Raw genomic sequence first — 15058 nt, forward strand, 5'->3', positions numbered from 1 at the left:
CCCCCCCCCCCCCTCTCCCCCATCATCACATACCCTCACCATACCTAGGGATAGGCATGGTGTTATTTCAATTGGTTTAATAGCTTGAGCTGGTTTGATTTGCATTGAGAGATGATCTTATGAAAAGTTCCCCATGCTTATGTTTTTTTATTCCTCTTTTTAATCAACTTTACCATTGGTGTGTAAACTTATGCAAGCCCCTGTACACACACACACACACACACACACACACACACACACACACACACACGTACTGTATGCCAGGTTGTTTGAAACATTTTCTTTAAAGCGTTTAAAGCTTTTCTCCTGGGTGTCCATCTAATGAAGTCTGCCTTAAAAGCATTGTTTCCACTGGCAGATACAAGCCAACCCTCTGAGGGGTGTTGACCAGGCAAGAGCAAAACAAAAAGATATATAGAGAAAATACTTTTTATAGACTGCATTTTACAGGACCCCTAAACTTTCAATATGTGCCAGAAGCCACTGGCATCTTCTAACACTGTAGCCTTCTCCTGTGTTGTATTTTATTTTTATTCTCAAATGTCAACTGTTGGGGAGGAACTGCAGGGCTACATATTGCACAGAAGTAATATAAAATGAAATATTGGAGGTGGTATTAAAAAACAGTAGCCTCTTATTATGTAAATGTATGGTGATTGAACCTCTTTCTCTTATGCCCCCGAATTCATAAGCCCAGCTTTTTCTTATGCTCTGACATGAACAACCTCCCACCCACACAGAGCAAGCACATATACCCTTCATTCTCTGCCTGCCCTGTTTTCTTTACTGTAATGACACTGAACAGTTTTATCTATCATCTCTGGTGAGTGGTTTCCAATTGTTTTAGTTTCCCCCCCACACCCTGTCTTGCATCCCCACCTATTCTCTTTGTGTTTTCCCACTGTACTGTTAGGGGGCACAGTTAGACTCGGCGGCTACAAGAGTCTTCAGTTTGAGCTCTACCCTATCCAGCATTTAGTAAAACCAGACACAAATTTAAATACATTGGCTACTACTACAACAAGAAAAGGAGCCTTAAGGCTCAACAGAGGAACAGTATATTCACAATATGTGTGATGATTACACCTTTACTTATAAAAAAAATAAAAAGATATATCAGCAGACCTGCGGTTTGACTGCATTCAATGCATTAGCCATACATCTGTCAATATTTTTACTGTTTCTTACCTGTGACAACTGAGCTATTCACCCCAAAATCAAAATGACATCTTTTCCCTCTTACTAACTATTTATCATCTAAATTATTTTGGTGTGAGTTTCCCAGTTTTGGAGATGTCTGCCTTTTTTTCACATATAATTTAAGTAGATGGCCATCAGCTTATGCTCGAAGTGCCAAAAAAACCAACAATTTCCTTTTTCAGAAATAATGACCCAGTTACTCAAGATAATCCACAGACTTTGTTATGAGCAAATTCATCTCACACTGTAACAAGTGTCCATGGCCGTGCTTCCTTCTGCGCTGTGATACAGTTGGCGGGTTAGTTTAATAAAAAGAAAATAGTTCCTACATGAAACTGCTCACAACCAGGTCTGTAGATTATCTCGAGTAACCAGGTCATGATTTCTGAAAAGAGATATATATATATTTTTTTAAATGTTCATGTTTTTTCCAAATTTTTATTGGCGCTTTGAGCACGACAAGTCAAGTGCCATCTAGTTCCATTTTATTAGAGAGAATGACATCTCTCAGGCCGATATCTCCAACACTGGGCAACTTACACCAAAATTCAATCACTTTTGATAAATACAGTAGCACTACAGATAAGTGTGAAAACAAAAGGCTGGTTTTCTCTATTGTATCCTTAAATTTCATATGCAGTTTGATACTTTAATGTTTGACTTTTGTTTTTATGGTCCTGTGTACGTAGAGCACCCATGCAGGATAGAGTGAACTGCTGCTATCATTGGAACACTCTGTTTAAATAAAGGTTGAATGAGTGATTTAGTGAGTGAATGATTGAATGAATGACTGAATGAATGAAAGACATTTATCTGGGCCTGCTGGGAGGAGTCTTAGGTGGGTAAAGCTCTGTGCTGTTGTTTTACCTTGGGTGCACCATCAGCCTAACACAGCTCAGTGCTGGATGAATCACTGTTATTGAGAAAAGCTGTCAAGACCCACTGACTCGGAGGAGAGACGGAGAAAAACAATAACACTGCCAGAGAAGGGCAGGGGGAGCGAGCGATAGCTCAGGGGAACATGATTGAGACACAGTGCAACTGATGCATATTTTCAGCAATGATGTTTGAACGACTGAATTCTTGACATGTTTTCGCTAACCCTGAGATAGGTTGGTAAACTATCCATAGAAGAACTCCCCAGATTGCCAATTTAATATACCTTCAGATCAATTATGTACAGCAGACCCTGCAACATTAAGCATGTCATACTGAGAAAGAAAGCCTTGAGTTGGTGTTGGAGGCAATGAAACCTTGCCATAGATGCATTGATATTTATAAGAAGCAACTGCAACATATCTGATTATCTGCACTCGGGTGCCTAGACCTGGGGTGCCCAATTAAAGGTCTCTTACTGTATTTTCAATGACTTTGCTTCTGCCTGCTTTGGATGCACATGTAATGAAGGATAATCTCTGCAGTTCACCTTCATGTGTTTTGTAGTATTTACACATTGGGACATTCATTTAGATATGTCTGAGCTTCAGCATTTGATGTAGCTCTTCTGACTCTTGGGTGAATTAATGATCATGTGAAGAATGAAAATGGGTTCCTTTCAAGTTCTTTATTTGAGCATCTTTCAAAAAGACAGGTTTGTGGTGGCCATCTCTCTCTGCGTTCGAGGGAGATGTATGATGGGAGAATACTGAATGAGTTAATAGGCTTTTTATATCCGGTGTCCATAGTCCATAGTTTATTGTCTCTTCCGCATACTGTATGCACATACATACACATGCACATACACACCCACAGATACAAAGGATTCACAGAGACAGTAAATATGTACACTTTATAGCTCAGTCCAGCTCAGGCCTGATGCATGATGTCACAAAGGAACTAGATACAATGATAAACAGACAACATCTAATACATTTTTTTGTTGCTTATATTGCAGACAATAGATGTTACGCTTTTAGAAATATCTGTGCTTATCACCATATATAGGCAAACAGTGGTAAAAAGGAAATGATTTTGTCCATTATTAAAACACATGATGATGTCTAGTTTGCTTAGAGAGAATTTGCTGTGTAGTTTTAAATGGTACAATTATTAAAACATCAAGTATATGCCTTTTGTTAAGCTTTTGGTCTATTTTGAAAAACTCCTATTCAGCGCATTTGCACACAATAATCTATTTAATGCATACATCCGTTTAACATCTGCCTTTGTTACAGCATCCTTTTTTTTTCTTTTTCTTTCTGATTTTTGGTTACATCACGTTGATGTAATTAACATGGATTTGTCAGGAGTTTATCATCACAATTTATGAGGGCCCAAAATGTGAATAGAAAAAAATAATTCAGCAAACTCCTAGGTGCAGAAGGGCTAACTGCTAGTGCAGAGGATCCACAGCACTTTGCATTCATAGTGAAGCAACATCATGCATTCTCTTGAGCTATAGTAATGATATGTTACAGAAACACAGGATAGATGTGTGTGGGTTGCACACTACCTGGCCTAAGGCCCACCTGTGCAATAATGTCTGGAAAAACTTATTCATAATGACAATATAATTCACTGGAATGAAGAGGTCACGACGATTTTAAATATATCTGTTTAACCTGATTAACAATACTGAACTGTTGTTCTTGTCCTGTAAATTTCTGCTTTGAGACAGGAAAGACTTGGGTATTACGTCAATGGCTGTTATCATTAATAGCTTCTCCAGCCTCCTAAACACAGCCTTGTGTTTTCTTAAAGGTCAAAATGGAAGAGGGGAAAGTTGCTGAGAGAAAAGAGATGGAGGAGTCCCAAGCACCACCTCTGGTCATCATGTTCTCAGGGTCCGGTCTGAACAGCTCCAAGGGTCTACGGAGGCAGAAGAGGGACTGGGTGATCCCACCAATCAACGTGGCTGAAAATTCTCGAGGACCATTCCCACAGATGCTCGTCAGCGTAAGTGACAGCTTTGATGAGCTGCATCACTGATTTATTCCGAGTTTACAGCTGGAATATCTTGAGGAAACTTCACGGCTAACGCTGATTGGGGGTGTGTTATTGACGGTGATACAGAACAGAAATACAATAGAATAACCGGTTTGTCCTCCATACTCTCACAGATGATTATGTTGGGGTGCCCTGGTGTAATTATACACACACACGAGGAAGGAATTTTAAAAGCCCTGATTGGCCCTGAGACGTTTTCCCTTCAGACACAGGCAGGCTCCACAACAGCTAAGCAGCCAAACTCTCCTGCAGTGTGAAGTCCATTGGGTTTAGAGTGAAACGCGATTATTATTATTTTCTCCTTTTTTCCCCTTCATCCCGCCATTTCAGAAAGGTTGCCTGAAGTACAGTAATATTTAAATAGCTCATTTATAACTATACAATTTGTCATAGAATCTTTACCTAAGCCATAACTCTGGGCCTACTGTGAGATGTAAGGAGAGACTGTAAAAGCTTCTATTCCCAGGCCAAAAAGAGCAGGACAGTAGTTCATCCCCTATGCCCCAATGCGGGCATGATATTTTAAACTTAGATGAGTCAGAGGTAATAACATGAACCACAAACTGCATGTTAAGAACCAGGAATATACAAATAGTGACATCTCAGCTGTTTGTGCCCAATCATTATTCAATACACCTTCCCTCTTTAGCATTCAAGATTTGAATGTGGCCAAAACAACTGACTCCCATCACTGCAAATTAGATGTCTGCAAAACTGCTAGTTTTCGTGAGTACAAAATTTAAACGCAACATGGCGAGGGTTGGAGGTCAAGCCAGTACAAGCCTGTCAGGGAGTATAACGTAACATGAATGAATAAACGTTTGTGTAAATGTGTTGTTGCTGCAGAGTGCTTAAAATTCAGAGATTCTGTCACAACAGAACGCGCAGTGTGTCTCTCTCGTAGCTAAGCGCTAGACTCTAAGCTTGTGGTGTGCGCAGTTATTCATCAAAAAACATCATTCCAGTAGACTGCTGCTTCATTCCCTGCACCCACTTTCCTTCTCTCTTTATCTGGGATATCTAGCCATCAGCTTTTCCTCGCTGTTTACAAAACTCTAACAGTTTATCTCTTTTGGCTCTTAAATTGTGCAAAAGCAGCATTTTTTTTCTTTGTCTTTGTTCTTTGTTTTTCTACCAGGTTTTATCCAATCCCTAGGGAAAAGCTTGGCAAGATGCTCGAAGGAAACTTTCTTTTGTGCTCCCTTTTTTTTTTTTTTTTAAATGAAACAAAAAATATCAAGTCAACAAGGGGAGAGTTTGTAAGTCTTTGTTTTGGAGTTGGAGTGCTTCTTAAGCTGGAGTGTGTCCCATCAGCCTGGCACAGTGTGGCACTCTCATCCAAACCCACTGAGCCCTTCAGTAGTGCTACACCAGCCATAAAATGGTCAGACAGTTCTGCTGTTTCCATGAGCTGGTCAGGACCAGAGAGAGACAGAAAAGGCGATGAGGCAGGGTGAAAGGGAGAGGGTATCAAAGGAACATTTGGAAGTAGAATTTGCAGCCAAACACAATCCACTTTGTGCAGTAAATAAATCCGTCAGGGCCTGGTGGATTGCTGAGAGTGGAGCGTTCAGAGTCTGAACGCTCCACTCTCAGCAATCCACTAGAGCAGAGGAGAAGTGATGCGTGTTGATGCCTCTGTTGGGCTCTCAGGCTTTCTCTTTAATGATGACTGGAGGGCAGGCAGGACCATACTGAGATCCAGAGATTTTAACAAGGAGACAGCTCTACGGAGTGGATGGCATGGGAATGATTTTGCCATACTTCTTGTTTATGCGTTTAGTCCATTTTTATGACCTCTTTACCCTCAGTCAGGGGTTGATGCAAAGACTGTATAAGTGAAGTCAAATCATCTGGATCGCTCCGTGGTGGCTGGCTGCAGCACAGGTTATAAGCCCCGCCCCCTCCATGTGAGAAGATGGGACATTGGCCAAACTAATGAATCACAACACAAAATTCACATCACATACAGTACATTTTTCCCAAAGTCGGTTCATCTAATTTAGGTAGTTCTTATCATCCTGATTGATCGAGTGTTAATTTTCTGACAGGTTTTTTGGTGCTATGAAAATGGGGTGAAACGTCATTATTGACAGCTGGAATTGAGTCGCGATTGGTCTGGTGGGTGTATGGGCGGGACTTGCATACCATAGCTAACCTGCTTGCTTCACTTTTGTACAGCGAAAGGAAGTGGAGACGCATTGTCCACCTTTATAAACAGTCAATGCTCAGCCAGAACCCACTCAAGTCTTATGTGGAAGATGTCGCAATAGATGTTACTGTCTTTCTTCCTCTCGTCTCCTCTCCTGTCTCTCTTCAACTGTGCCATTACTCAGTGCTCTAGGTACTAGGGCTGTGTGATGACTCTCCTAATGGCCTGTGAAGTCAGTCCCTTTCCTAATGGGCTGTTCTGCGCAGCACTGAGTGACAGTCAGGCAGCGGCCTTCCCCACCATCCCGCCGCTTTTCTCCCTGCTTTTACCAAGTTGCCATCAGTTGGACAGGCGGGGTGACAGCAGCCCTCACCTGTATCTCTGCAGGTCTGCAGCACTGTCACTGTGATCAGGCAAGCACAGGATCAGGCAGGTGTCAGGACAGAGGCCTGACTGGCCTCGGAGCTCGCAGCCTGACATGGCTCGAGGGAAATGTTTGCTGCGACTGCTTAGTTAAAGTGTTGGCAGAACTGTACTCCTATTACACTCTAAAGCCAAGATGGTGTCAGAGCTCAGTGGGATGTTATTGACTGCTTTTTATTAATAGCAACGCTGAAATAATTGCCCCAGCACTTCACTCTCCTGCTGTACATCAAGTAGTGTAGTGTAGTGTCATGGTGTAACTTTCTGGCCTAATATTAGACCTTAAGAAGCCTCTGTTGTGACAGAGTTGATTGAGTTGGTATTGGCAACAGCTTGTTGCTGCTGTGCTTCCATACAACCAGTAGCTGAAAACTGTACTCAATCATAAACGTACCTGCTTGACTGAAAGTACAAAAGTATCTATTGAACAAACTTTTTTTTTAAGATCTTTTTTTGAGGCATTTTTTCCCTTTATTAGTGACAGTGGATAGACAGGAAAGGTGGGACGGAGATAGGGGATGACACGAAGCAGAGGGCTGCAGGTTGGACTAAAACCCCGGGCCGCTACAACGGACTTAGTAAGTCAAAGAAAAAGGGAAAAAATACAGACGCCCCACTTAAAATGTAATTTGTTTTACGTGGATATGACATAATTTCAACCACAGATGGTCTTCCTCTGCGGAAGGTAAAGATGTGAACATACAAATGTAATTAGGGTTTGTTTGACATGAAAGGTCATACCATAATTTCCTCATTCGATAATCCGCAGCAACACACATGGACAATACGACTAGTTAAATGGTTGACGGCTGCGGTAGGATAAAAGTGCCAGCAGACCTGACATCAGCAGACTACCGGCCAGCTATTCTCATGTGCATAAATCCCTTAAACACTGAACAAATCAAAGTACCACGATGAATGTATCCAAATGTAACAAAGTAAAAGTAATGAGTAAAGTAATAAAAATGTTTTTCCTCTAACATTCTACTGATGTACGAGTAAAACATATGCTGCATTAAAACTACTCCAGCAAGTGCAATTGCAACAGTTCATGCACTGCTTACAATAGATATGTATGAGTGGTACATAACTTAACAAAAAGACAAAAACAAAAGTATTTCAAAGAAAGACATGTTTAGAAAAAAAAAAACGAGACTATTCTAGAGGAAATAAAGAGCCAAAAAAGATCCAGAACGACTAAAACAAAGAATGGGGGGAGTAATTGTTCACAATAAACAGGTGTTCTTTGCCGTTCTCTTTCTTCTGCAGCCAAACAGCCATCAATAGCATGTAAGGGACATTGATTTTTCACAGAGGCTTTTTGAAACCTTCCATTGATCCACACACTTCTCCTACGGCAGAGAGGCATTGATTTCTTCTGCTCGGGTAAATAAAGACTCAACGTAACCCCCCCCCCCATCACCACCACCCAACTCCCTTAACCTGCTATTAGAACAGCCGTCAGCAGAAAAATGAACAAAACCCTGATGAAACAACAATTTAGCCAACGAGCAAGACGGGGTATGAATAAATGTTGGTGCAGTAATGTTGGTCCTTTTTTATTGTACTGTTTGCTGAATCTCGTTTGTTGGATAATAAAAGTGAGAGAGAGAGAGAGAGAGAGAGTTGTTTTGGCCAGTCAACGGTGCTGGTCAGGTCATAGCACCAACGTATGTAACTTTTAGCAAGGCTAGCCATCTCTTGGCTGTAGTGTCAGTGGTTTTAATTTTCTCATTTAGCTCTGGACAAGAAAGTGAATAAGCATATTTTCTAAAATGTCAAACAATTTTGTTCAGGCTAAGAAGCATAACATGTGACCTGAAGCGTTGCTAGTTAGCTTTCCCTCCCATGGGACTGGCTGCTATAGGTATCTAGACATCTGCATTATATACAAAATCATTTCTCGCAGCATTAGCCTCTTTTCATTCATTCCTCTTTATTTATTTTCTTCTAATTGTACACCAGTTGCATAATTTTTGTCCTTGTTCTCTTTACTTCGCTTCTTTTCAGCCTCTCTTCTCTTCTGAAAGCTGTTGTTGATTCACTTCTAAACCTGCTTTGCTCTGGGTAATAGTTTAAAATTCGTCTAACAGAGATATTATTTTTAGAGAGAAGACATCCATTTTAAAAGCTGGAACAAGGGATGTGGAAACGTTTTATTGGGTAATATTTCTTTGGAAGAACATTGTTCTTTTATGTCTGTGTCTTCTTTGTCTGCAGGCTGTCCTTTACACAGAGAAGCCAGATATTCCTATAACGTGTGGCTGCATCCCTGAATAATAGACAGCAATACCATAGAGAGAAACAGCAGCTACAGGAGCAATATGCCAAATAAATGAGTATTTGTCTAAAGCCCTTTATTGATTGATATGAAGAGAAAGAGGTTTATGTGATATCCTGCACTTTTGACAAGTCATTTGTATCAGTAATTGTTCAACATTGTAATGTTGTAGGCATCTTGGTAGTGGCTTTAGAAAATATGTCTTAGAAAAATGAGCGTGCATTTTAAACAGGACGCAAAATACGGACATTTGTATCTGATTCAATGTGTGTTGCAGTGCATCTGGTTGTGTTTACTGTACTCACTGCAGCACCTGTGCTCCAGTTTCTACATCTCTCTCCGTGGAACGCGTTGAGAAAAGCGTTTTCTGAGCAGAATGAGAGAACCTTCCCTGAGGTGTCTGCTTTCTCCTCTGAGTACATTTACCAGTGATTAATGACTGCTCCGCTTCACTGACAGACACGGAAACAACAAAAACACCAGAAAGACATACTAAAAAGACAAAATATCTGAAAGCAAAGGAGGAACACAAAGCACCCAACTGTACAAGTGAGCTGCATTGGAGAATTTAGTGGGGACAAAGACGGGAACGGGTGTGATAGAGAACATGAGAAAGCAACAGAGAAAAAGGAATGAGAGATGGCATGCCGGGCTGGACCAGGATTAGATATGCCAAGATTAGAATAAAGGCACGTCTGTGTTTGTGTTTAGGTCTGATAGACTTCCCGGAGAACTGCTGTTCACGGCGTCTTCCCTTGAGTCAGCCACCACCCGGCCAACACCAGCACTGTACTGATCTAGTCTGCCCATTTCCTCCTTTTCCACCCCATCAGGCTGAGATATACGCTCACTCACACAAAATCCTAAACAAACATACACATGCATACACAAACAGGGAGAAATTACTTGTCATACACAAGCAGCAAACAAAGGATCAGTAAATCTCATGTGCCACGCTGTTTTCTTTGTATATGCTCATTGTTGGGGTTTTTGTTTGGTTGCATTTCTGCTTTATCCCTGAACAAAGAGAAGCAAAAGCTAAGCCAGAAAAACAGGATTCCATCTTTTTTTTTACCTAGTCTACCAGAGAAACCACAGGATGGTGGAACACAGGGATGCGAGTATTTAAGGATCACAGTCCAATCCAGAGCTCAGTCACTAGGAAACCACATTGCTGCCCATATGGAATGCTTTACCAATGTTGAACTGCACAGAACAATTTCTGGGCTGAATAAATTCAGGCTGTGAAAACACTGAAATGTGTGGTTACACTAAGTCTATCAAACACATGAGCTGTACAGGATGGGCTCTGCTGTATATGTATTCAAGCATATTTCGTTCAGGGCTATGTTTTGTCTTGAATTCTTTTGATCTTGTGCACTAAGGTCTTTTTCTTGGCAGGCATACAACTTTAATACACATATGCTCATTTTGCGCACACACACACACACACACACACACACACACACACACATAATCTCTATTAAGCCCAGTAAGAAGAGAAAGAAACTTCTTTCAGATATGGGTGGACGCCTGTAGAGTTTGAAGAGGGAGGGAAGAATGAAGGAGAGACCTTGGTCCACTCTGGGGGAAGAGCACAAACAGTCGGGTCAGCATCTCATAACACATATTGGCTAGTTGACTTTTTCTTTGATTTCCCTTCTTGATGAATTCACACAAGGTATTTCCTTTCTAAACCTCAGCTGCAAGTTTCCTTCCAGCACACACAGCCCCTGTTTGGAGACATTGCGAATCGTTTGGCTAATGTACCGTTTGATACATAGTAATCCTCTTCTTTTTTTTTGTAAGCCATGCTAGTGCCTCTGGTCTATGCTTGGCGATGTTAGTCAGTATAGCCACTATTTTGGTCCAGACAATACCTCAACAACTATCGGATGGATTGGGATTAAATGAATACAGTCATTCATGGTCCCCCAGAGGAGGCCTGCTGACTCTGCTGATTTTCTCTTTTGACTTTTCCTCCTGCTCCACCAGTAGGTTGATATTTTTTTATTTCAGTTAAAGATATCTACAACTATTGGCTGGATTGCCATGTAATTTTGTACGGCCATTCAAAAACCCCTTAAGATGTCTTAACTAGAACCTTAACATTTCCATTGCACCACCATTAGATTAGAAATGTAACGCAGTCAGTACTTTGGTTTATGACTGAATACCTGCAAAAAATAATGACATATATTCATGGGAGATTTGTTGTATTAAGCTCAATGCACTGTACTGTACTTCAGTACAGCCTCACATGGCTGTAGAATCTTAGTCTTGTTGCAATCAAATACCACATTTATCTCAAAAATAGTCTTCTCTTCTGACTGATATGGTGAAGCAGGAAAGCCAGGCCTGACTTATGATGGCAGGAGTAAAACGCCAGAATAAGTTGAGAGTGCTTTACATTGTTACTTTTGCTAATGGAGTCTTTGTGATGGAGGAACAAGCTCTCTCCTGTCTTTTCTGAGAAGTCAGATCATTAATGAAACATTTGAACATAAAAACGATTTGACCGTCTTCTGCATAGCGTGAGAGAAGAGGCGAGGACCAGAGTATCTTACGCAAGGAGGTGATCAAGGGCAACCATGAAATAGGAAAGGGATAGCTTCATGGATTCTTTGACATTTCAGTTTCTGTAGGCTTAATTCTGATTCAACAATCAAACACACGCACATACCGTAGTCTGGTCTTGGCATATAACAAATACCTCATGGACTTCATTTCCTTTTCTGTAATGAAATTAGTGAGATCAATGTAATTACATTTGTCAGCCCCAGGAAATAGGGTCTCCTACAATCTCCTGGTATTGACAAGAAAAACAAATTGTTACCACATTCATATATTTGTCAGGAGCATTTGCTCTTGGTTCCCTGTTGTGTACAGGGAAGTGAGACTGAAATGTAATTTTCACTGTTTAATATCTCATTATTTTAAAATTAGTGGCATGAAGTCCCAGTTAACACGTTCATCAGGCATACTCAGCAACCTTTTTCAGCTATTTGTTGTTGTTTTTTCAAAGAGAAAGACTTCCAGCCTTTGCCTTGTTGCACACACCCAGCCCAGAGCTGCTACCACTAAGGCTTTTCAGTAACAAAACATTTCTCTCTGATATGACATCAGGAGGCACCAGGCGGGATCACCCCTGGGAGTTCAGTTGGTGTTAAATTAAACAGTAAATCTTCTCACCAAAAGACACAAGAGTTATGTGTAAGTCAAGGGCAACACTTCTGGGCTCTTTAATAGAAGATGAGGAGGACTTTATGTAGGAGATAAATAACAGCTTAACAAACAGCCCCTGTCTGGTCCCCTGGAGGTTGGCCTCTGCGATCCTGTGGATCAGTATGAAGGAGAGCCAAGAATCTCTTTTCCTCTGAAGACATGAAAAAATAATGTGTAGTGAAATTGGGAAAAAGATATTCGGAGGGGGACTGAGGGTGGTTGGGACCAGTGATGAAGCGGGAGGGCGGAGGGTGCCGGTGATATGAGACAAGGTCGGTCAAATAGAAAGGACAGGTCGATAGACGGGTTGGCAGTCAGACAGACAGAGGGACAGAATGACTGTAGAGCAAAGAAGTAGATGCAGGGGAAATCATGCAGGCATATGAAACAGACAGACAGACAAACACACACACACACACACACACATTCTCACAAAGACAGACAGACAGAAATACAGAATGACTGTAGTGCAAAGAAGTAGATGCAGGGGAAATCGTGCAGACACATACAGAGAGACAAACAGACAGACAGACAGAAAGGAAGAAAGACATCAGGTAATACTTTCCTCCCACCACTCTTCAGTAATGTTTGCCTGAGAGACGGACCAAACAGAATCAAATCTGATTCAACACGAAGCAACAGCATTTAGAGCAAATGAATGAAAAGAGTAATTGCCAACAGGAAACGTCCATGGGCATGAGATTGAATTGAATTGAAATGAAGCGCTTTTGGATGCAAGTCCTGTAATGTAAAATTCTAATCTCACTTTATGTGCTTGTATTTTTTCCATTTTCCTCTCTTTTAGCTCTTTCTTTCCAGGAGTTAAAATCAAAATTGAGGCCTGCACAAGAATAATCTGATCCTATTTACTTGTCATTTAAAATGAAATGCCTCAGTCAGATTTTTTTCATGCAAGTATAATGGATACTGTCATGGGGTGATGATGTTTTGGTATTCACTCACACAGACACACACACACACACACACACACACCTGAAGGAGCACAGACAAACACACATGAAGACACATGGATACATCACCATAGTGTATGTATGTAATTCAATTCCTCACTGCAATGACATTTTTTATAGCATATCAAGATGAAACAGCTCTTAAGATAAATAGTTTAGCACTACATAACAAGTTGCTGGTATTTTATAACTTGGCTTTTTACTCTGCATGTTTCTCATTGCTTCTTGCTTATGAGTATTTCTGGCCAATACTCCCTGATGCTGCTTTACACATTTTTATTTGCTCTTCATTTTCAGGAGAAAAGAACATTTCCTCCTAACGCTCTATAAAAGCTTTAGCATCCCACTTTGTTCATAAAACCAGAGTGATGCATTACTCTTTGCACAGTGCCTGGCTTCACGGCATACAGTGGACACATTATGGTTCATCTGAGGCGGTGCGAAATGCTTCTTTATATAGGGTGATTTGTTGTGGTTGCCATGTCGTCGGTGTCACTTTTTAAAGAGGACTCAGCGTCAAGCCAAGCAGCTGGAGGAGGCTGGTTAACTTTCAGATTTTCAGCAATGTTTTCATGATGACTTCTGGGAATAAAGAGAGGTTCACAGAAACTGACCTCTGCTGGCTCTGGTCCATCTTTTGATCTGTATCAATCAAGGAATGACAGGCCAGCTGGTTTTGTACAAAACAAAAAAAACACATGTACACCAGCCATCTGTGTGTCATCTTTATGATACACACGCTTGTGCTGCACCAAAAATACACAGACTGGAATCCACACAGACACAGATGCATAGCTCCACAAACAGAAACACACACACACTTCTTCACTCTTCCAAGGTTCATTTGTCAACATGACAGCTGGACTCTTGCTGAGGTGGAGTTTGCCAAGCAGAATCCCTCGCTTGGATAGTGGGAGCCAGAACATCCTTGGAAACATTCTGAAACCCACTCAGAGGCTGCAGCCGTGTGTGTCTGTATGTGTCTGTGTGTGCGTGTGTGTGTGCATGTGGGTTTGTGTTTGTGTGCGTGTGTGTGTGTGTGCGTGCGTGTGTGAGAGAGGTGGTGTTTGTGTTTGCATGCATGTACACGTGAATGTGCAACTTTTCAAAACACCCAGCAGCAGCGTGGCAAGGTCCAGCCCCTCTTCAGTTTCTGCCTGTGCTTGGCAGAGGCATACTTGGCAGGGAGCAGCCCATTTTGTCAGGCTTCCAGTCGACATCAACGTGCACAAACTGTTAGCGCCTCTACCTGAACACCTTTCCTCCTTTGCTTTTTCCTTTTACATATATCTGGGTTCTCATATACATCTGTTTACCATATTATACCTCAAAATAAATGCCCCTGTTGGTTGAAAAGAAGGCTCTGTATGCTTTTCTATTCAAACATCCCTCCAGTTGCCTGTTTCCACTAGAAATGTGTCCGTGCAATGATGTAACTGACTAAATCGAAAAAGACAGTGTCAGACCATTTTTCCCCAGCATCATAGGATCCCACATTGGTCACCCATGTCTTGTTTATGGAGGAAAACTCCTCTTTATCACAGTATAGATACATCCTGCCAACTGCATGTTGTATAAAACAAGTCCTGGCAATTTCCCCTAAACTAAAAGGGGCTCATGCTCTACCACAGAGTTTTGCTGATGCATCCAATTCACAGTTTAGTCCCCCCCTTGCACTCTTGTCACTCTTTCTTCCCTCCATTTTCCCTCTAGTCTGCATTTCTTCCCTTCACTGTTGCTTGGTGGATTTAGTAAGTTCGAAGAAGACAACGAAGGAAGGGGATGGGGTGGAGAGGGATAAAGTGTTGTTTGATAGGTGGATAGTACAAAAGTGTGTGTGTGTGTGTGTGGGGGGGGGGG

At 41.4% G+C, this 15058-nt stretch overlaps 1 protein-coding gene across 1 annotated transcript in view; it reads left to right on the forward strand.

Annotated features, from left to right (window-relative positions):
- LOC117947855 (cadherin-4-like) overlaps window positions 1–15058 on the forward strand; it is a 236135-nt gene that overhangs the window by 167656 nt on the left and 53421 nt on the right. The window contains exon 5 of the mRNA XM_034877202.1: window positions 3901–4095. Coding sequence (XP_034733093.1) covers window positions 3901–4095 — 195 coding nt within the window. The remainder of the gene's footprint in view (window positions 1–3900; window positions 4096–15058) is intronic.

This window comes from Etheostoma cragini, chromosome 7, assembly GCF_013103735.1.
Source record: "Etheostoma cragini isolate CJK2018 chromosome 7, CSU_Ecrag_1.0, whole genome shotgun sequence".
Classification (NCBI taxonomy): domain Eukaryota; kingdom Metazoa; phylum Chordata; class Actinopteri; order Perciformes; family Percidae; genus Etheostoma; species Etheostoma cragini.